This window comes from Salmo salar, chromosome ssa14, assembly GCF_905237065.1.
Source record: "Salmo salar chromosome ssa14, Ssal_v3.1, whole genome shotgun sequence".
NCBI classification, from domain to species: domain Eukaryota; kingdom Metazoa; phylum Chordata; class Actinopteri; order Salmoniformes; family Salmonidae; genus Salmo; species Salmo salar.
Window position 1 is genome coordinate 96,277,269 of NC_059455.1, and position 24,041 is coordinate 96,301,309.

Genomic DNA, 24,041 nt, shown 5'->3' on the forward strand with positions numbered 1-24,041 from the left:
GTATTCCAGACAAGGCCTGACCATCCAACTAACAGCACTCCACCGTATTCCAGACAAGGCCTGACCAACCAACTAACAGCACTCCACCGTATTCCAGACAAGGCCTGACCATCCAACTAACAGCACTCCACCGTATTCCAGACAAGGCCTGACCAGTGTAGTGTATACTGTGACCCGGTTCTTCAGTTGGTATGCCATTTCTGTCAAGAACGTTTTGAGGCCTTCCTCACTGACTGCTCCACAGGTGTCACCGCTGAGGTTAGGATCAAGATGAAAACCAAGATACTTAGTTGTTGTTACCACTGGTACTTCCTGTCCTCCTAGGATTAGTGTTGCAGGTTGATGTGGTGTGAATGGTGAGGTTAGAGTCTAGATGAAAACCAAGATACACTAGTTCGTTTTTGGTAGGACTGGTACTTCCTGTCCTTCTAGGATTAGTGTTGCAGGTTGATGTTGTGTGAATGATGAGGTTAAAGTCTAGATGAAAACCAAGATACTTAGTTGTTGTTACCACTGGTACTTCCTGTCCTCCTAAGAATAGTTTTGCAGGTTGATGTTGTGTGAATGATGAGGTTAGAATCTAGATGAAAACCAAGATACTTAGTTGTTGTTACCACTGGTACGTCCTGTCCTCCTAGGATTAGTGTTGCAGGTTGATGTGGTGTGAATGATGAGGTTAGAGTCTAGATGAAAAGGAGGGTCACTTGAAAAGCAACATTTAACATTTACATTTAAGTCATTTAGCAGACGCTCTTATCCAGAGCGACTTACAAATTGGTGGATTCACCTTATGATATCCAGTGGAACAACCACTTTACAATACTTTGCCACCGTGGCCTTTTTATTGCCTTTACCTCCCTTATCTCACCTCATTTGCTCACATTGTATATAGACTTGCTTTTGTACTGATTTATTGACTGTATGTTTGTTTTACTCCATGTGTAACTCTGTGTTGTTGTATGTTGTCGAACTGCTATGCTTTATCTTGACCAGGTCGTAGTTGTAAATGAGAACTTGTTCTCAACTAGCCTACCTGGTTAAATAAAGGTGATTTTTTTTAAAATAAAAATATTACATGCAGGTGCATGTGATTGGTGATCTGTGATTTGCGATACTGTACTGTGTGTGGTGTGTGTGTCTATCTGTATGGGGGCGGTAGGTAGCCTAGTGGTTAGAGCATTAGGCCAGTAACCAAAATGACTGTGGTACTGTGTGAACACTGCAACGACCTCCAGGTAAAATGAACATGAGATGTACCTCAACAGGTTGTGTGTTGTCATGGCAATGCCCCTAAAGACTCTGCCACCACCGGTGGAGTTTGCAAAGAAGAATCCCACAGACACTCATTCTGTGTCCCTCCTTCCTCCTCCCCTCTTTCACTCCCTCCTCCATTCTCGCTGTCTTGCAATACTTTCACCTATAAGCTAAAAAATAACAGTTTACATAGCAACTGTACTATCAACACTGACAAAGACAATTTTGATGCTCTAAACATAGGCTATTTATTTACAGTATTTGAACACCCACATGCATGTGACACTCACTCATATACACACACATGTAGACACACATTTGTATAGTCTTTGGTAATATAATTATTTCATTGCCTAATTACCGGTATATAATTATTTACTGTACTATTTTCTACACGGTCTGATGATTTTGTTGATTGAGTTACTTTCCTGGCTGCAGTACCAAAACAAACACATGGGCGCCCTGTCGCATTAAACCCACTTTAAAACTGACGTCATAGCCCTACGACATTTTCAAAATGGCGTAATCTGAAAGAAAACAATGTAGTGCTGAAAACTATAGTGGGAAACGAGAGGATTTTCGTTTCATTCACCGTACCGACAACTTTAAATCCTGCAACACTATGACGGTGTGCAACTTTTGGATGCAAGGCCGGTGTCGATATGGCGACAAGTGTTGGAATGAGCACCCAAAAGCAGGCGGTGGCGGCTACGGTGGAGATTACAACAGCCGTCCCCCTCAACAGGCCAACAGAGGCGGGGGAGGAGGTAATGACTTGTAGTAGTTAGTAGATAGTGTTTTTCTGCTATACTGTAGTTAGTCATGGGACGATTGAGAACGGAGCTCTGATTTTAGTTTTTTTTTTTTAACTGTTACTGATTCCACACAACGTATCGACGTTTGTGTCAAACTAACGCTTCAAACGCACCGATATTATCATTACGAAAAATAGTACGCAGCAATATCTGGATATGTGTGCAACAAAAGTTAAACATTCACTTCCTGCTACCAATTCTGTCAAGCCGTTTACGCATTCAGATTTACGCATACGTTCGATAAATCCCAACATATGCACCACACAGAACGATCTGTAACGCAAACGCAGCGTTTCATTGGAAGTGAATGTAATTCTGCTGTACCAACATGCAACGCACTGTCGGTGTGTTCTAAGTTTCGGACGTCACACTGTCATCTGACTATGGAATTATAACGATGACAAAGTGATGTGAGTTTGAATTTCGTGGTCGCACATTGAGATGTGTTTGCAAGTAAGATTAGCAAATGTGTAATTTAATTTTGCAAGTTTGTATCGTGTGTGAAAAATGTAACAGTTGCAAACTTGTAATTTTAAATTTACAGCTAATCATGGCTACCAAGACTACTTGCATTGCCGCCCCCCCCCACTCTGCTTCTACTGTGTTATTATCGATGCATAGTCACTTTAATAACTCTACCTACATGTACATATTACCTCAATTACCTCGACACTGGTGCCCCCGCACATTGACTCTGTACCGGTACCCCCTGTATATAGCCTCCACATTGACTCTGTACCGGTACCCCCCTGTATATAGCCTCCACATTGACTCTGTACCGTAATACCCTGTATATAGCCTCCACATTGACTCTGTACCGGTACCCCCTGTATATAGCCTCCACATTGACTCTGTACCGGTACCTCCTGTATATAGCCTCCACATTGACTCTGTACCGGTACCCCCTGTATATAGCCTCCACATTGACTCTGTACCGGTACCCCCTGTATATAGCCTCCACATTGACTCTGTACCGGTACCCCCTGTATATAGCCTCCACATTGACTCTGTACCGGTACCCCCTGTATATAGCCTCCACATTGACTCTGTACCGGTACCCCCTGTATATAGCCTCCACATTGACTCTGTACCGGTACCCCCTGTATATAGCCCCGCTATTTTTATTAACAGCTTCTCTTTAATTATTTGTTATTCTTATCTCTTACCCTAATCCTGTTGAACAATCCAACCATTTTGTTAGTGTCATTGATATAAATGGGCAATTCATATACAATATCCAGTTCATAAGCATTGACTGTAATACCTCTAGGGTTCTGTGGTGGTCTGGTAGCATCCTGCTTTCTAGTGTTCTGACTCTCTCTACACCTGAAATGAAATAAGAAAAACAGGAATAACAATACGCCTAGTCAGTCAGTAACTAGGCTAACACTCATGTCAAATGATACCCAACCAATACACCTAATCAGTCAGTAACTAGGCTAACACTCATGTCAAATGATACCCAACCAATACACCTAATCAGTCAGTAACTAGGCTAACACTCATGTCAAATGATACCCAACCAATACACCTAATCAGTCAGTAACTAGGCTAACACTCATGTCAAATGATACCCAACCAATACACCTAATCAGTCAGTAACTAGGCTAACACTCATGTCAAATGATACCCAACCAATACACCTAATCAGTCAGTAACTAGGCTAACACTCATGTCAAATGATACCCAACCAATACACCTAATCAGTCAGTAACTAGGCTAACACTCATGTCAAATGATACCCAACCAATACACCTAATCAGTCAGTAACTAGGCTAACACTCATGTCAAATGATACCCAACCAATACACCTAATCAGTCAGTAACTAGGCTAACACTCATGTCAAATGATACCCAACCAATACACCTAATCAGTCAGTAACTAGGCTAACACTCATGTCAAATGATACCCAACCAATACGCCTAATCAGTCAGTAACTAGGCTAACACTCATGTCAAATGATACCCAACCAATACACCTAATCAGTCAGTAACTAGGCTAACACTCATGTCAAATGATACCCAACCAATACACCTAATCAGTCAGTAACTAGGCTAACACTCATGTCAAATGATACCCAACCAATACACCTAGTCAGTCAGTAACTAGGCTAACACTCATGTCAAATGATACCCAACCAATACACCTAATCAGTCAGTAACTAGGCTAACACTCATGTCAAATGATACCCAACCAATACACCTAATCAGTCAGTAACTAGGCTAACACTCATGTCAAATGATACCCAACCAATACACCTAATCAGTCAGTAACTAGGCTAACACTCATGTCAAATGATACCCAACCAATACACCTAATCAGTCAGTAACTAGGCTAACACTCATGTCAAATGATACCCAACCAATACACCTAATCAGTCAGTAACTAGGCTAACACTCATGTCAAATGATACCCAACCAATACACCTAGTCAGTCAGTAACTAGGCTAACACTCATGTCAAATGATACCCAACCAATACACCTAATCAGTCAGTAACTAGGCTAACACTCATGTCAAATGATACCCAACCAATACACCTAGTCAGTCAGTAACTAGGCTAACACTCATGTCAAATGATACCCAACCAATACACCTAATCAGTCAGTAACTAGGCTAACACTCATGTCAAATGATACCCAACCAATACACCTAGTCAGTCAGTAACTAGGCTAACACTCATGTCAAATGATACCCAACCAATACACCTAGTCAGTCAGTAACTAGGCTAACACTCATGTCAAATGATACCCAACCAATACACCTAATCAGTCAGTAACTAGGCTAACACTCATGTCAAATGATACCCAACCAATACACCTAGTCAGTCAGTAACTAGGCTAACACTCATGTCAAATGATACCCAACCAATACACCTAATCAGTCAGTAACTAGGCTAACACTCATGTCAAATGATACCCAACCAATACACCTAATCAGTCAGTAACTAGGCTAACACTCATGTCAAATGATACCCAACCAATACACCTAGTCAGTCAGTAACTAGGCTAACACTCATGTCAAATGATACCCAACCAATACACCTAATCAGTCAGTAACTAGGCTAACACTCATGTGAAATGATACCCAATCAATATACCTAGTAGTGTTTATCTCTGACTCTGGGGTCTGTTGCTATGTCTCTTCTCATGGAGGCTTCCCTGTTCAGAGGAAACATGAAGCATTTTGTTGAGGAGCTGTATTTACTATGCTCTCTTCCGGGACAATGTGGATCAACCGGTTGTTCCAATGCAACAATTGTTTACTGGCAGAGGACTATAGAGAAGAAGTGGCTACTCTTAGCAAGGCTGTCTGACGCACCGGCTCCTCCGTCAGCCACAATGGGTTTTGCGGCTCAAGCCGTTATCGTCAGCTCTATGGCAAGAAACATCTTGGTTCGGTTACAGGGCATTAGGCTACTTCCTATTGTTTTACACCAGAACAAGGGGGCTGTGGTAATCCATGTGGGATCGATACTGAACAAAAATATAAACGCAACATGTAAAGTGTTGGTCCCATGTTTCATGAGCTGAAATAAAAGATCCCAGAAATGTTCCATATGGACAAAAAGCTTATTTCTCCAAAATTGTGTCCACAAATTTGTTTGTGATAATTTCTCCTTTGCCAAGGTAATCCATCCATCCACCTGACAAGTGTGTCATATCAAAAAGCTGATTTAAACGGCATGATCATTACGCAGGTGCACCTTGTGCTGGGGACAATAAAAGTCTATTTTAAAATGTGCCGTTTTGTCACAACACAATGCCACAGATGTCTCGAGGGAGTGTGCAATTGGGATGCTGACCGCAGGAATGTCCACCAGAGCTGTTACGAGAATTGAATGTTCATTTTTCTACCATAAGCCGCCTCCACGTCGGTTTAGAGAATTTGGCATTATGTCCAACCAGCCTCACAATCTCAGTCCACGTGTATGGCGTTATGTGGGCGAGCGGTTTGCTGATGTCACCGTTGTGAAAAGATTGCCCCATGATGACGTTTGGGTTATGGTATGGGCAGGTATAAGCTACAGACAACGAACACAATTGCATTTTATCGATGGCAATTTTGAATCGCATTTTTACTTGTGAATCCCTTTCTACAAATTTACAAAACTTTCTACAAGCTTACGAATATCTTGGTAACGTGACAACAATGACAGAACAATGTGCAGATTCAAAATTTGCAGCAGAATGTTCATAAATGGATTTGTAATCATTCTGATAATAAATAATGCTTGCAATTCTTGTTGAATGTATTCAAATGTCAAAAGTTCAAAAGTTTACGACCGTTAAATCTTTCACATATCATTATACAAGCTAGCGAATTTACACATTTGCGAATCATACTTGCGACCACAACATTCTAAAATAGAATCTCATGTAGTTCCGTCACCACCATAATTCCATAACTGACAGGAGCCGATCTCTGCTGGAAGCTTTAAAAAAAATTATCAAGATATTTATTTCACCTTCTGTGCAGGTGGACAGATCGCTCAATTTTTTTTGTAAAGTTTTCTTTGGAACACTGGCTACATTGTATTTCTAATCTTTTTAAATGATGAGTTTCGATTGGCTGTTCAGTTTTTTTAATTTTGATTTAACATCCTAAATCATGCAAGGGAGCCACCGTCTTTTGTAAATGTTTTGTTAGTTAAAAAAAAAAATATATATATATATATATATAGGTTGCTCATTTCAAAGCATAGATGGTTTCAAAGTAGCATTACCACGTTATCAATGACCTCCGAAGATTCATTTGATTATGTGCTTTTTCAAACCGTGTGTCGGGGGAAAAAAATGCGAGATCCCACTGATTTCGCTGTGGTGCCGGTGCTTTCTTTGATGCAAAGTTGCTTTCATACACCAACCTACAAATTTGCGATAAAAAAAAAAAATGTTTGCTATTTTATATTTTAAAAAAGTATATAATATGAAATTACATTTACATAAGTATTCAGACCCTTTACTCAGTAGTTTGTTAAAAACCTCTTAAGGATCCTTTTTTCTATTTTCACCTAAAAGGACATACCCACATCTAACTGCCTGTAGCTCAGGACCTGAAGCAAGGATATGCATATTATTGATATAATTTGAAAGGAAACACTGAAGTTTGTGGAAATTAATGTAGGAGAATATAACACATTAGATCTGGTAAAAGATAATACAAAAACAAAACATATTTTTTTGTACCGTCATCTTTGAAGTGCAAGAGAAGGGCCATAATGTATTATTCCAGCCCAGGTGCAATTTAGATTTTGGCCACTAGATGGCAGCAGTGGATGTGCAAGGTTTTAGACTGATCCGATGAACCATTCCATTTCCGTTCAGATTTTGTATCAAGACTGACCAAATGTGCCTAATTGGTTTATTGATACTTTTCAAATTCATAATTGTGTACTCTCCTCAAACAATAGCATGGTATTCTTTCACTGTAATAGCTACTGTAAATTGGACTAACTAATTGGATTAACAAGAATTTAAGCTTTCTTCCCAAACCAAATATGTCTATGTCTTGGGAAATGTTCTTGTTACTTACACCCTCATGTGGGCTTGAAGGCACACTGTGTGTTGTGAAATCTGTGAATGTATTGTAATGTTTTAAATTTGTATAAACAGCTTTAATTTTGCTGGACCCCAGGAAGAGTGGCTGCTGCATTGGCAGCAGCTAATAGGGATCTATAATAAATACAAATCGCATTAGCCAACGTTAGCTCAACCGTCCCGCAGGGGATCCACCGATCCTGTAGAGGTTTTAAAGAACCTTTGGCAGCGATTACAGCCTTGAGTCTTCTTGGGTATGACGCTACAAGCTGGACACCTGTATTTGAGGAATTTCTCTCATTCTCTGTAGATACAATCAAGGTCTTTCAGGTTGGACGGGGAGCTTTGCTGCACAGCTATTTTCAGGTCTCTCCAGAGATGTTAGATCGGGTTAAAGTCCGGGCTCTGGCTGGGCCACTCAAGGACATTCAGAGATTTCTCCCAAAGCCACTCCTGCATTGTCTTGGCTGTGTGCTTAGGGTCGTTGTCCTGCTGGGGGGTTAACCTTCGCCCCAGTCTGAGGTTCTGAGCGCTCTGGAGCAGGTTTTCATCAAGGATCTCTCTGTACTTTGCTCTGGTCATCTTTCCCTCGATCCTGACTAGTCTCCCAGTCCCATCCCCACAGCATGATGCTGCCACCACCATGCTTCCCCATAAGGATGGTGCCATGTTTCCTCCAGATGTGACATTTGGCATTCAGGCCAAAGAGTTCAATCTTGGTTTCATCAGATCAGAGAATCTTCTTTCTCATGGTCTGAGAGACTTTAGTTGCCTTTTGGCAAACTCTAAGCAGGCTGTCATGTGCCTCTTACCGAGGAGTGGCTTCCGTCTGGCCACTCTACCATAAACGCCTGATTTGGTGGAGTGCTGCCGAGATGGTTGTCCTTCTGGAAGGCACAATCCAGTCTCGAGCTCTATGGACAATTACTTTGACCTCATGGCTTGGTTTTTGCTCTGACATGCACTGTCAACTGTGGGATCTTTTATATAGACAGGCGTGTGCCTTTCCAAATCATGTCCAATCAATTTAATTTACCACAGGTGGACTCCAATCAAGTTGTAGAAACATCTCAAGGATGATCAATGGAAACAGGATGCACCTGAGCTCAATTTCGAGTCTCATAGCAAAGGGCCTGAATACTTATGTAAATAAGGTATTTCTGTTTTTATTTTTAATACATTAGCAAAAATGTCTTAACCTGTTTTGACTTTGTCATTATGGGGTATTGTGTATAGATTACTGAGGATTTTAAAAAATGTAATCCATTTTAGAATAAGGCTGTAACGTAACAAACAGTGGGAAAAGTCAAGGGGTCTGAATACTTTCCAATGGCACTGTATAAACATCAAACATGCTGATATTTATTCCTGACCAGTAAATGTCTCTTAATGTGCACTGTGTTAAAAGCTCAGCGTATTGAACTGCTTTCGGCACAATTTGGTGAAATCCCCAAAGGGTTCAGAAAGCCTGTGTTTTTTTTCCCATCACTAGCTATAGCCAACTCATCACTGTAGCTAATAACCACAACCTCCGCTACAACAGGTTTGTTTGTTTGTTTGTTTACATCTTAGCCTAGCTAGCTACTTCTCTCTCTAGTAGTTTCTGCTTGATTCCTCCGTTCCAAAATGTTACGGGCGTGAGATAAGAGAGTGGTTATGACCTATTTGCATCAGTGATTATTAGGCCCATTCACAGGGTTGCACCGTCTTTTGAATTTCGGAATGGGAGGGGTTATTTTGTCTGGTCAGATTGCAGAGGAGGGAGTGTTGACTCCCCCCCCCCAGAACCAATTCCAGTAGCTGGTCAGAACCTTTGGGCAGGGTTTGGCCCTGGGCTGTAAACCTTCGGGCAGGGTATGGCCCTGGGCTGTAAACCTTCGGGCAGGGTATGGCCCTGGGCTGTAAACCTTCGGGCAGGGTATGGCCCTGGGCTGTAAACCTTCGGGCAGGGTATGGCCCTGGGCTGTAAACCTTCGGGCAGGGTTTGGCCCTGGGCTGTAAACCTTCGGGCAGGGTTTGGCCCTGGGCTGTAAACCTTCGGGCAGGGTATGGCCCTGGGCTGTAAACCTTCGGGCAGGGTTTGGCCCTGGGCTGTAAACCTTCGGGCAGGGTTTGGCCCTGGGCTGTAAACCTTCGGGCAGGGTTTGGCCCTGGGCTGTAAACCTTCGGGCAGGGTTTGGCCCTGGGCTGTAAACCTTCGGGCAGGGTATGGCCCTGGGCTGTAAACCTTTGGGCAGGGTATGGCCCTGGGCTGTAAACCTTCGGGCAGGGTTTGGCCCTGGGCTGTAAACCTTCGGGCAGGGTTTGGCCCTGGGCTGTAAACCTTCGGGCAGGGTATGGCCCTGGGCTGTAAACCTTCGGGCAGGGTATGGCCCTGGGCTGTAAACCTTCTGGCAGGGTATGGCCCTGGGCTGTAAACCTTCGGGCAGGGTATGGCCCTGGGCTGTAAACCTTCGGGCAGGGTATGGCCCTGGGCTGTAAACCTTCGGGCAGGGTATGGCCCTGGGCTGTAAACCTTCGGGAAGGGTTTGGTCCTGGGCTGTAAACCTTCGGGCAGGGTATGGCCCTGGGCTGTAAACCTTCGGGCAGGGTTTGGCCCTGGGCTGTAAACCTTCGGGCAGGGTATGGCCCTGGGCTGTAAACCTTCGGGCAGGGTATGGCCCTGGGCTGTAAACTTTCGGCAAAGGTTCTGGCAAGTAAAACAACAAATTCGTTGGCTATAACAGAAACGAATGGGCTATTCAAGCTAATGAATTGAAAGTGGGTCATCATGTCATGTAGCCTAGAAACACATTTCTCCCATCCCAATATATCAAATCTATGAACGTCCTGTTTTCAGGGTTTGGGAACAGAGTGTGGGTGAACCCAGCTCAGAGGTCTGGAGGAGGAAACTACGTCCAGCCGTCATCCTTCTCCTCCCAGCAGGGTGGCAACAACTGGGGTCCAGGAGGAGGAGGAAGGGACAGCCAAGCCCAGAGCTCCAACTTCAGTTTCGCAGCCTCCTCTCCAAACCAAAACAGATTTTCTGCCTTAAACACTCAAAGCACCTTCGATAAAGGTGGAAGAGGAGAAGGGGAAGACAATGAAAAACACTTGTAAGTTTAGTGATTGCTTGGGTGGGAATAATTTTCTCAATGGGATTCAGAATTGATACACACACACACACACACATATATACATATACACACATGTATGTATGTATGCATGTATGTGTGTATATATATATATATATATATATATATATATATATATATAAAATTCCCTGACAATGTAGTCTGTAAATGTAATGGCCAGTTATCAGAATCCCTTCTCTCCTCATCAGGGAGACCATCCAGAAAGATATGGAAATCTGGGAGACTTCAGGCCAATGGCTTTTCTCCTGTTACTCTGTCCTCAAAGCAACCATCTCAGGTAAGATCATTTTTATTTATTTTATTTCACCTTTATTTAACCTGGTAGGCTAGTTGAAAACAAGTTCTCATTTACAACTGTGACCTGGCCAAGATAAAGCAAAGCAGTTCGACACAAAGTCTATATACAGTGTGTGCAAATGTAGTAAGGCAATAAATAGGCCATAGTAGTGAAGTTATTACAATTTAGCAAATTAACATTGGAGTGATAGATGAGCAGATGGTGATGTGCAAGTAGAAATACTGGTGTGCAAAAGAGCAGAAAAGTAAATAAAAACAATATGGGGATGAGGTAGTTGGGTGGGCTATTTACAGATGGACTATGTACAGCTGCAGTGATCGGTAAGCTGCTCGCTCAGATAGCTGATGCTTAAAGTTAGTGAGGGAGATATGTTTCCAACTTCAGAGATTTTTGCAATTCGTTCCAGTCATTGGCAGCAGAGAACTGGAAGGAAAGGCGGCCAAAGGAGGTGTTGGCTTTGGGGGTGACCAGTGAGATATACCTGCTGGAGCTCGTGCTACGGGTGGGTGTTGTTATCGTGACCAGTGAGCTGAGATAAGGCGGGGCTTTACCTAGCAAAGACTTATAGATGGTCTAGCGACAAATATGTAGCGAGGGCCAGCCGACTAGAGCATACAGGTCGCAGTGGTGGGTAGTATATGGGGCTTTGGTGACAAAATGGATGGCACTGTGATAGACTGCATCCAGTTTGTTGAGTAGATTATTGGAAGCTATTTTGTTAATTACATCGCCGAAGTCGAGGATTGGTAGGATAGTCAGTTTTACAAGGGTGTGTTTGGCGGCATGAGTGAAGGAGGCTTTGTTTGCGAAATAGGAAGCCGATTCTAGATTTAACTTTGGATTGGAGATGCTTAATGTGAGTCTGGAAGGAGAGTTTACAGTCTAACCAGACACCTAGGTATTTGTAGTTGTCCACATATTCTAAGTCAGAACCGTCCAGAGTAGTGATGCTAGGCGGGCGGGCGCGGACAGCGATTGGTTGAAGAGCATGCATTTAGTTTTACTAGCGTTTAAGAGCAATTGGAGGCCACGGAAGGAGAGTTATATGGCATTGAAGCTCATTTGGGGGTTAGTTAACACAGTGTCCAACAAAGGGCCAGATGTATACAGAATGGTGTCGTCTGCGTAGGGGTGGATCAGAGAATCACCAGCAGCAAGAGCGACATCGTTGATGTATACAGAGAAAAGAGTTGGCCCGAGAACTGAACCCTGTGGTACCCCCACAGAGACTGCCAGAGGTCCGGACAACAGAACCTCCGATTTGACACACTGAACTCTATCTGAGAAGTAGTTGGTGAACCAGGCGAGGCAGTCATTTGAGAAACCAAGGCTGTTGAGTCTGCCGATAAGAATACAGTGATTGACAGAGTCGAAAGCCTTGGCCAGGTCGATGAAGACGGCTGCACAGTACTGTCTTTTATCAATGGCGGAAATAGCTTAGCTTTGGTCTGTCCCACTATAGGATGGTTTGGTTAGGTCTTCACTGCCACACACTCCCACATGGGGCCATAGTACTCGCTCCAGCAGATATATTTCATTGGTCATCCCCAAAGCCAACACCTACTTTGGCCGTCTTTCCTTCCAGTTCTCTGCTGCCAATGACTGGAACGAATTGCAAAAATCGCTGAAGTTGGAGACTTATATCTCCCTCACTAACTTTAAGCATCAGCTATCTGAGCAGCTTACCGATCGCAGCAGCTGTACACTGCCCATCTGTAAATAGCCCATGCAACTACCGCACTCATCCCCATATTGTTTTTATTTACTTTTCTGCTCTTTTGCACACCAGTATTTCTACTTGCACATCATCATCTGCAGATCTATCACCAGTGTTAATTTGCTAAATTGCCTACCTGGTTAAATAAAGGTGAAATTAAATTGAATAAATAAAAACACATTTATTTAGTTAACCATTACCTCAGTTGGGATGGAAGGAACATCTTGGATAGATCTCGATGTAGTAGTAGGCTATATTAGATTGGCTGTGATGTTAACTCCAGTATATTGAATGGATGTGGACGGCATTGTCTTCTCCACTGTGCAGGGTTTACAGAGCTCTCTCCAGAGGAGCTGAGACTGGAGTACTACAACACCAAGCCATCAGGAGAGCTGCAGGGATATGTGAGGAGAATCACATGCATGTCCCTTTATCTGCATAAACACAGTATAACATGAAGCCATCTGCACTGGGATTCAATGTCATGAAGAATACTTTATTGATCCATATGAGACAGACATTTGTCTTCTGCTTTTAATCAACCGCTCTGATATACACACATTATGTAGGAGAGGCTGGAACACATGGAAGAGAGAGGTCACATTATGTATGAGAGGCTGGAGCAGAGGGGAGAGAGAGGTCACATTATGTATGAGAGGCTGGAGCACATGGAAGAGAGAGGTCACATTATGTAGGAGAGGCTGGAACACAGGGGAGAGAGAGGTCACATTATGTATGAGAGGCTGGAGCACAGGGGAGAGAGAGGTCACATTATGTAGGAGAGGCTGGAACACATGGGGGAGAGAGGTCACATTATGTAGGAGAGGCTGGAGCAGAGGGGAGAGAGAGGTCACATTATGTAGGAGAGGCTGGAGCACAGGGGGAGAGAGGTCACATTATGTAGGAGAGGCTGGAGCAGAGGGGAGAGAGAGGTCACATTATGTAGGAGAGCCTGGAGCACATGGAAGAGAGAGGTCACATTATGTAGGAGAGGCTGGAGCAGAGGAGAGAGAGAGAGGTCACACATTATGTAGGAGAGGCTGGAGCAGAGGAGAGAGAGAGAGGTCACATTATGTAGGAGAGCCTGGAGCACAGGGAAGAGAGAGGTCACACTTATGTAGGAGAGGCTGGAGCAGAGGGGAGAGAGAGATCACACATTATCTAGGAGAGGCTGGAGCAGAGGGGAGAGAGGTTACACATTATGTAGGAGAGGCTGGAGCAGAGGGGAGAGAGAGGTCACACATTATGTAGGAGAGGCTGGAGCACATGGGAGAGAGAGAGGTCACACATTATGTAGGAGAGGCTGGAGCAGAGGGGAGAGAGAGAGGTCACACATTATGTAGGAGAGGCTGGAGCAGAGGGGAGAGAGAGGTCACACATTATGTAGGAGAGGCTGGAGCAGAGGGGGGAGAGAGATCACACATTATCTAGGAGAGGCTGGAGCAGAGGGGAGAGAGAGGTTACACATTATGTAGGAGAGGCTGGAGCAGAGGAGAGAGAGAGGTCACACATTATGTAGGAGAGCCTGGAGCACATGGAGGGGAGAGTTCACACATGTAGGAGAGGCTGGAGCAGAGGGGAGAGAGAGGTCACATTATGTAGGAGAGGCTGGAGCAGAGGGGAGAGAGAGAGGTCACATTATGTAGGAGAGCCTGGAGCAGAGGAGAGAGAGAGGTCACATTATGTAGGAGAGGCTGGAGCAGAGGGGAGAGAGAGGTCACATTATGTAGGAGAGCCTGGAGCACATGGAAGAGAGAGGTCACATTATGTAGGAGAGGCTGGAGCAGAGGAGAGAGAGAGAGGTCACACATTATGTAGGAGAGGCTGAAGCAGCGGAGAGAGAGAGAGGTCACATTATGTAGGAGAGGCTGGAGCAGAGGGGAGAGAGAGGTCACACATTATGTAGGAGAGGCTGGAGCAGAGGGGGGAGAGAGATCACACATTATCTAGGAGAGGCTGGAGCAGAGGGGAGAGAGGTTACACATTATGTAGGAGAGGCTGGAGCAGAGGGGAGAGAGAGGTTACACATTATGTAGGAGAGGCTGGAGCACATGGGAGAGAGAGAGGTCACACATTATGTAGGAGAGGCTGGAGCAGAGGAGAGAGAGAGGTCACACATTATGTAGGAGAGGCTGGAGCAGAGGGGAGAGAGAGGTCACACATTATGTAGGAGAGGCTGGAGCAGAGGGGGGAGAGAGATCACACATTATCTAGGAGAGGCTGGAGCAGAGGGGAGAGAGAGGTCACACATTATGTAGGAGAGGCTGGAGCAGAGGAGAGAGAGAGGTCACACATTATGTAGGAGAGGCTGGAGCAGAGAGGGGAGAGTTCACACATGTAGGAGAGGCTGGAGCAGAGGGGAGAGAGAGGTCACATTATGTAGGAGAGGCTGGAGCAGAGGGGAGAGAGAGAGGTCACATTATGTAGGAGAGCCTGGAGCAGAGGGGAGAGAGAGAGGTCACATATTATGTAGGAGAGGCTGGAGCAGAGGGGAGAGAGAGGTCACACATTATGTAGGAGAGGCTGGAGCAGAGGGGAGAGAGAGAGGTTACACATTATGTAGGAGAGGCTGGAGCAGAGAGGAGAGAGAGGTCACACATTATGTAGGAGAGGCTGGAGCACATGGGAGAGAGAGAGGTCACACATTATGTAGGAGAGGCTGGAGCAGAGGAGAGAGAGAGAGAGGTCACACATTATGTAGGAGAGGCTGGAGCAGAGGAGAGAGAGAGAGAGGTCACACATTATGTAGGAGAGGCTGGAGCAGAGGGGAGAGAGAGAGGTCACAGTATGTAGGAGAGGCTGGAGCAGAGGAGAGAGAGAGGTCACATTATGTAGGAGAGGCTGGATCAGAGGGGAGAGAGAGGTCACACATTATGTAGGAGAGGCTGGAGCAGAGGGGAGAGAGAGAGGTCACATTATGTAGGAGAGGCTGGAGCAGAGGAGAGAGAGAGAGAGGTCACATTATGTAGGAGAGGCTGGAGCAGAGGAGAGAGAGAGGTCACATTATGTAGGAGAGGCTGGAGCAGAGGGGAGAGAGGTCACACATTATGTAGAAGAGGCTGGAGCAGAGGGGAGAGAGAGGTCACACATTATGTAGGAGAGGCTGGAGCAGAGGGGAGAGAGAGAGGTCACATTATGTAGGAGAGGCTGGAGCAGAGGAGAGAGAGAGGTCACATTATGTAGGAGAGGCTGGAGCAGAGGGGAGAGAGGTCACACATTATGTAGAAGAGGCTGGAGCAGAGGGGAGAGAGAGGTCACACATTATGTAGGAGAGGCTGGAGCAGAGGGGAGAGAGAGAGGTCACATTATGTAGGAGAGGCTGGAGCAGAGGGGAGAGAGAGAGGTCACATTATGTAGGAGAGGCTGGAGCATGCTCAGTGCAGCGCCCAATGAGAAGTTTAGGGGGTTAAGTTCCTTGTTCCCAACAGTGATTCCAACTTAAGGACAGTGATTCCACAGAGTATTACATTACATGTATGTGTGTCTTTTTTTACTGAGAAATGAATTTCAATCCGTACTGACAGCAGCCTTCCTTGTGTCTGTAGGCTAACATCATTAATCAGTACTGACAGTAGTCTTCCTTGTGTCTGTAGGCTAACATCATTAATCAGTACTGACAGCAGCCTTCCTTGTGTCTGTAGACTAACATCATTAATCAGTACTGACAGTAGTCTTCCTTGTGTCTGTAGACTAACATCATTAATCAGTACTGACAGTAGTCTTCCTTGTGTCTGTAGACTAACATCATTAATCAGTACTGACAGCAGCCTTCCTTGTGTCTGTAGACTAACATCATTAATCAGTACTGACAGCAGTCTTCCTTGTGTCTGTAGACTAACATCATTAATCAGTACTGACAGTAGTCTTCCTTGTGTCTGTAGACTAACATCATTAATCAGTACTGACAGTAGTCTTCCTTGTGTCTGTAGGCTAACATCATTAATCAGTACTGACAGCAGTCTTCCTTGTGTCTGTAGACTAACATCATTAATCAGTACTGACAGTAGTCTTCCTTGTGTCTGTAGACTAACATCATTAATCAGTACTGACAGTAGTCTTCCTTGTGTCTGTAGGCTAACGTCATTAATCAGTACTGACAGCAGTCTTCCTTGTGTCTGTAGACTAACGTCATTAATCAGTACTGACAGCAGCCTTCCTTGTGTCTGTAGACTAACATCATTAATCAGTACTGACAGTAGTCTTCCTTGTGTCTGTAGACTAACATCATTAATCAGTACTGACAGTAGTCTTCCTTGTGTCTGTAGACTAACATCATTAATCAGTACTGACAGTAGTCTTCCTTGTGTCTGTAGACTAACATCATTAATCAGTACTGACAGCAGTCTTCCTTGTGTCTGTAGACTAACGTCATTAATCAGTACTGACAGCAGCCTTCCTTGTGTCTGTAGACTAACATCATTAATCAGTACTGACAGCAGCCTTCCTTGTGTCTGTAGACTAACGTCATTAATCAGTACTGACAGTAGTCTTCCTTGTGTCTGTAGACTAACATCATTAATCAGTACTGACAGTAGTCTTCCTTGTGTCTGTAGACTAACATCATTAATCAGTACTGACAGTAGTCTTCCTTGTGTCTGTAGACTAACATCATTAATCAGTACTGACAGTAGTCTTCCTTGTGTCTGTAGGCTAACGTCATCAATCAGCTGGTCAACCAATGGAGAAGCAGAGTCCAGGAGCTGAGGGCTATGAGCGGCAACACCAGAGTCGCTATGGTAACACACACACACACACACACTACTTTCTGTAGTAATACGACAAGACAAATAGAAAGCCTTATCTGTACAAGGTGAGTAATACTCTCTCGTCTCTCCCAGCTTGCAGAGCTGGACAACCCAGCACCACAGGCAGCGTCTGGAGGTTTTGGGTCGACACCAGTGACCGGCTTTGGGTCCTCAGCACCATCTGGCTTTGGAACAGGTAAGATCTGCTGTAGCCTGTGTTCTTCATAGGAATACAATACAAATGGAATACAGACATGGAGACCCTCTGTAACTCCTATGTTGACAGGCTAAGACCCTCTGTTACTCCTATGTCGACTGGCTAAGACCCTCTGTAACTCCTATGTCGACTGGCTAAGACCCTCTGTAACTCCTATGTCGACTGGCTAAGACCCTCTGTAACTCCTAGGTCGACTGGCTAAGACCCTCTGTAACTCCTATGTCGACTGGCTAAGACCCTCTGTAACTCCTATGTCGACTGGCTAAGACCCTCTAACTCCTATGTCGACTGGCTAAGACCCTCTGTAACTCCTATGTTGACAGGCTAAGACCCTCTGTAACTCCTATGTTGACAGGCTAAGACCCTCTGTAACTCCTATGTCGACTGGCTAAGACCCTCTGTAACTCCTATGTCGACTGGCTAAGACCCTCTAACTCCTATGTCGACAGGCTAAGACCCTCTGTAACTCCTATGTCGACAGGCTAAGACCCTCTGTAACTCCTATGTCAGTGGGACATGCAGTTGTCCTTTAAATATTTACTTGTGTTCCTAATCCTCTTCATTCCTGTGTTGAACATAAGGTTTCCATGAGATAGTGCCAATGTTTGTGCCTGAAACAAGGATAGTAGGATGATATAAACTCAGCAAAAAAAAATAAATGTCCCTTTTTCAGGACTTTGTCTTTCAAAGATAATTTGTAAAAATCAAAATAACTTCACAGATCTTCATTGTAAAGGGTTTAAACACTGTTTCCCCATTGCTTGTTCAATGAACCATAAACAATTAATGAACATGCACCTGTGGAACAGTCCGGTAGGCAATGAAGGTCACAGTTATGAAGACTTAGGACACTAAAGAGGCCTTTCTACTGACTCTGAAAAACACCAAAAGAAAGATGCCCAGGGTCCCTGCTCATCTGCGTGAACGTGCCTTAGGCATGCTGCAAGGAGGCATGAGGACTGCAGATGTGGCCAGGACAATAAACTGCAATGTCTGTACTGTGAGGCGCCTAAGACAGCGCTACAGGGAGACAGGACGAACAGCTGATCGTCCTCGCAGTGGCAGACCACGTGCAGCAACACCTGCACAGGATCGGTATATCTGAACGTCACACCTGCGGGACAGGTACAGGATGGCAACAACAACTGCCTGAGTTACACCAGGAACGCACAATCCCTCCATCAGTGCTTAGACTGTCCGCAATAGGCTGAGAGAGGCTGGACTGAGGGCTTGTAGGCCTGTTGTAAGGCAGGTCCTCACCAGACAACACAGGCAACAACGTCGCCTATGGGCACAAACCCACCGTCGCTGGACCAGACAGGACTGGAAAAAAGTGCTCTTCACTGACGAGTCGTGGTTTTGTCTCACCAGGGGTGATGGTCGGATTCACGTTTATCGTCGAAGGAATGAGTGTTACACCGAGGCCTGTACTCTGGAGCGGGATCGATTTGGAGGTGGAGGGTCCGTCATGGTCTGGGGCGGTGTGTCACAGCATCAATGGACTGAGCTTGTTGTCATTGCAGGCAATCTCAACGCTGTGCGTTACAGGGAAGACATCCTCCTCCCTCATGTGGTACCCTTCCTGCAGGCTCATCCTGACATGACCCTCCAGCATGACAATGCCACCAGCCATACTGCTCGTTCTGTGTGTGATATCCTGCAAGACAGGAATGTCAGTGTTCTGCCATGGCCAGCGAAGAGCCCAGATCTCAATCCCATTGAGCATGTCTGGGAATTGTTGGATCGGAGGGTGAGGGGAGGAGGAGATGCACTGCAGTACTTAATGCAGCTGGTGGCCACACCAGATACTGACTGTTACTTTTGATTTTGACCCCCACTTTGTTCAGGGACACATTATTCAATTTCTGTTAGTCACATGTCTGTGGAACTTGTTCAGTTTATGTCTCAGTTGTTGAATCTTATGTTCATACAAATATTTACACATGTTAAGTATGCTGAAAATAAACGCAGTTGACAGTGAGAGGACGTTTCTTTTTTTGCTGAGTTTATATATCTGGTACTTCTCTCAAACTGGACTCTTCCTCCTCTTTTCAGGTTTCGGAGTGCCGGCCCAGGCCCCAGTCCAGGACACCACAGGTGCTAGTAATTTCAGCTTTGCTGGACCAGGTGCAGCTTCTAGTTTCGGCAGTGCTGCGGCAGCCGTCCCACCAGCTACCACTGGGATTGGCTCTATGGCCACCACTGTTCCCACGGCAACAGGTTTCTCCTTTGCCACCCCTGCTGCCAACAAGGAGCCAACTACAGCCGGTTTCGGAGCTCCGACCACTGGTGGAGGAGGATTTGGAGGGAGTGTTTTCGGGAGTGCAGCGCCAGTGGCTACAAGTGGTTTTGGACAGGCGAGTGGAGGGTTTGGGGTTATGGCCCCAGCAGACAGTCTCTTCACCCCCCAGAGCCAGCTGAGTGAAGAGGAGCTGAAGGAGTTTGGAGGGAAGAGGTTCACCCTGGGACAGATACCACTAAACCCCCCCCCTGTTAATATGCTGGTGGTCTGATCCCACCACTAAACCCCCCCTGTTAATATGCTGGTGGTCTGATCCCACCACTAAACCCCCCCTGTTAATATGCTGGTGGTCTGATCCCACCACTAAACCCCCCTGTTAATATGCTGGTGGTCTGATCCCACCACTAAACCCCCCCCCTGTTAATATGCTGGTGGTCTGATCCCACCACTAAACCCCCCCTGTTAATATGCTGGTGGTCTGATCCCACCACTAAACCCCCCCCTGTTAATATGCTGGTGGTCTGATCCCACCACTCAAACCCCCCCTCTGTTAATATGCTGGTGGTCTGATCCCACCACTCAAACCCCCCTCTGTTAATATGCAGGTGGTCTGATCCCACCATGGACATCTGTAAAATGGCTTGTCTCCTTTCCTTTAACTGACCTGATGGAAAAGAGCTGGACTGAATATCTCTGAAGCCTTTTTTATGAGTAAAAAAAAAAAGCTTATTTACAGATGTAATCACTAATCTGACTAGTTTCTACTGGAGAAAATCTATCAAATGGATTCTGAATGATGTTACGTTTCAACCAAGATGTCGTTCTTGGTAATGGTGCCATGTCATTTGGTTGAAACGTTTCTTTTTAAAATAAAGGGGGCAACAGAATGTAAGACAGATAACACATGATGATAGTCAGACTACTGGTGGTCTGACTGTACCTGGGAACTAAAATAGGCTTCTGTTTTTTCTATTTTAAAATTTAAATAAGTGTGTTTTAATTATGGTTGTTGGTATTTTTGCTTTTAACCAAATTATGGGCTGTTTTTGTTTGCTTTCATCGCGTGTGTCCTCCCCCCCGTGTATATTGTATAAACAATACTTTGTTCTGTCGTTCATTAAATTAAAACCCGTCTTATGATTTCATCAGAACATAAAACATGTGTACAGTTGCAGACGTGGCGTTTTCTTATTGGTCGTATACAATTCACACTGTACCAGAGAGCCTCCATGAATGAGACTCTCTGATTGGACTCGTTATGGCTCATCTTGTATAACTACTGCAAATATACTCCTTTTTCTATTCACATACTGGCCATATACACCATTTACATACATATATATATTTTTATTCTGGACTCTGGTCCGGAAGCTAATTTCTTGCAATTCTATCCATTTTACCATGGAGTTTAGTACTGTGTATTTAAATACTGTATTCTCTACACGCTCATCATATTTCTACTACTCTACATTGTATTTTAGTTACACTGTTTTATTATCACACTGTTTAATTTGTTTATATAGAGGATTCTGAGTATACTCACTTAATCTCCACGATGAGTATCAAAGTAGTGTAGTGGAGGTATACGCCATATAAATGAATAAGGCTGAACAGATCACAATGTTGATCAACTATTATTTCTACGTGCAAGAATGTGCACACGCATGTTCCAAAATGCAATTTGTGGGGAAAAGACAATTTTATAAAACGCTCACACCATTTTCGAGCGGTTTCATGGACAGAGATGGAAATATCCTTTCGCTATTTAGAAAGAGGGAAACTCTAGAGTCAACCAGTATCCTGGTTTGCCATTTACCAGCTGTTTCATTATGGTCAGTATCATAGCCGTGGGAAGTAGTTTATGCGTGGGGGGGTGCTGCGATATTTTTTTTTTGTCAGCAGATTTGGGTTGCTGGGGAAACTTAAAATCATTTTTCTTTCAGGGGGTGCTGCACCTTCCGCATCTATGGCCAGTATGTATTTTCACCCAAAAAAAAATCGAAATAAAAAGTTACATGCAACTGGGAGAAATGTATAGCAACTCTTCATCTCTAATATAATCAGTCGTTACCAGTGATGCCAATTTAGCAATTTTGTTGCTAGATTTAGCAACTTTTCAGACTACCCTGGCAACTTTATTTTTTTCTCCAAACAGCACCTAGCAACAAATTTAGCTAATTTTTTAAAATGTATTTGGAACTTTTAACAACTTTTGGAAAGTGACTCAAACGCTAAAATGCACGTATTTTCCCTCCTAAATGACACAAAAAACGATTTTCTCTGTCACACACTCAAGTCACAACTGCAAAAGTGCATTGTGAGTGACGTCACCAGCAATTTCAGTACATTACAAATCATTGTTGTCTAACTACAGCAGCAGCAGCAGCAGCGCGGGTTCAACGAGGCAAACCCAATGAATATAGTTGGTCACGAATGTTTTTGATCTTGAATAGAACTTACAACCTCAATCAACATGTCTCAATCAAAAGTGTACGGCCAGAAGTACAGAAAAGAGTGAGAGTCTGTACCTGAACAAAATGTAAATTCATATATTTTTGCCAGTCAATTTGAGAAACGTTATTGTGTATTCTGGACAACTACAAATATCTAGGTGTTTGGTTAGACTGTAAACTCTCCTTCCAGACTCACATCAAACATCTCCAATCCAAAGTTAAATCTAGAATTGGCTTCCTATTTCGCAACAAAGCATCCTTCACTCACGCTGCCAAACATGCCCTCGTAAAACTGACCATCCTACCGATCCTCGACTTCGGCGATGTCATTTACAAAATAGCCTCCAACACTCTACTCAACAAACTGGATGCAGTCTATCACAGTGCCATCCGTTTTGTCACCAAAGCTCCATATACTACCCACCACTGCGACCTGTACGCTCTCGTCGGCTGGCCCTCGCTTCATACTCGTCGCCAAACCCACTGGCTCCAGGTAATCTACAAGACCCTGCTAGGTAAAGTCCCCCCTTATCTCCGCTCACTGGTCACCATAGCAGCACCCACCCGTAGCATGCGCTCCAGCAGGTATATCTCTCTGGTCACCCCCAAAGGCAATTCCTCCTTTGGCCGTCTCTCTTTCCAGTTCTCTGCTGCCAATGACTGGAACGAACTGCAAAAATCTCTGAAACTGGAAACACTTATCTCCCTCACTAGCTTTAAGCACCAGCTGTCAGAGCAGCTCACAGATCACTGCACCTGTACATAGCCCATCTATAATTTAGCCCAAACAACTACCTCTTCCCCTACTGTATTTATTTATTTTATTTAGCTCCTTTGCACCCCATTATCTCTATTTCTACTTTGCACTTTCTTCTACAAAAAATCTACCATACCAGTGCTTTACTTGCTATATTGTATTTACTTTGCCACCATGGACTTCTTTTGCCTTTACCTCCCTCCCTTATCTCACCTCATTTGCTCACATTGTATATAGACTTGTTTTTGTACTGTATTATTGACTGTATGTTCGTTTTACTCCATGTGTAACTCTGTGTTGTTGTATGTTGTCGAACTGCTATGCTTTATCTTGACCAGGTCGCAGTTGTAAATGAGAACTTGTTCTCAACTTGCCTACCTGGTTAAATAAAGGACTTGTTCTCAACTTGCCTACCTGGTTAAATAAAGGTGAAATAAAAAAAAGTAAAAAAAATTCTACGTAATGATGCAGTTTTACGTTTATCACGCAATGACATGACAACGTCATTTAGAAACTTTTTAGGAACAAATCAACCTGCTTCTAGAAACTCACCCTGACAATGAGTTGGCAACACTGGTCATTACCGGCAGCACTGGTCAATACCGGCAACACTGGTCATTACCGGCAACACTGGTCATTACCGGCAACACTGGTCATTACCGGCAGCACTGGTCAATACCGGCAACACTGGTCATTACCGGCAACACTGGTCATTACCGGCAACACTGGTCATTACCGCCATGCACTGGTCAATACCGGCAACACTGGTCATTACCGGCAACACTGGTCATTACCGGCAACAGTGGTCATTACCGGCAACACTGGTCATTACCGGCAGCACTGGTCATTACCGGCAGCACTGGTCATTAC

General features: G+C 44.4%; 1 protein-coding gene across 2 annotated transcripts; it reads left to right on the plus strand.

Moving 5' to 3' along the window:
• The first annotated feature begins 1,759 nt into the window (after nucleotides 1–1,759).
• LOC106570714 (nucleoporin NUP42) lies at nucleotides 1,760–21,131 on the plus strand. Of its 2 annotated transcripts, XM_045695067.1 has the most exons (8): nucleotides 1,760–2,021; nucleotides 10,448–10,703; nucleotides 10,931–11,019; nucleotides 13,085–13,161; nucleotides 17,407–17,493; nucleotides 17,596–17,698; nucleotides 19,775–20,248; nucleotides 20,289–21,131. In XM_045695067.1, exons 1-7 carry the CDS (start codon nucleotides 1,877–1,879, stop codon nucleotides 20,230–20,232), a joined length of 1,215 nt encoding a protein of 404 aa, XP_045551023.1. In that variant the 5' UTR covers nucleotides 1,760–1,876; the 3' UTR covers nucleotides 20,233–20,248; nucleotides 20,289–21,131. The 2 variants fall into 2 exon arrangements, with proteins under 2 accessions (XP_045551023.1, XP_013998670.2); XM_014143195.2 differs by having other exon boundaries at nucleotides 19,775–21,131.
• The last annotated feature ends 2,910 nt before the right edge of the window (nucleotides 21,132–24,041 follow it).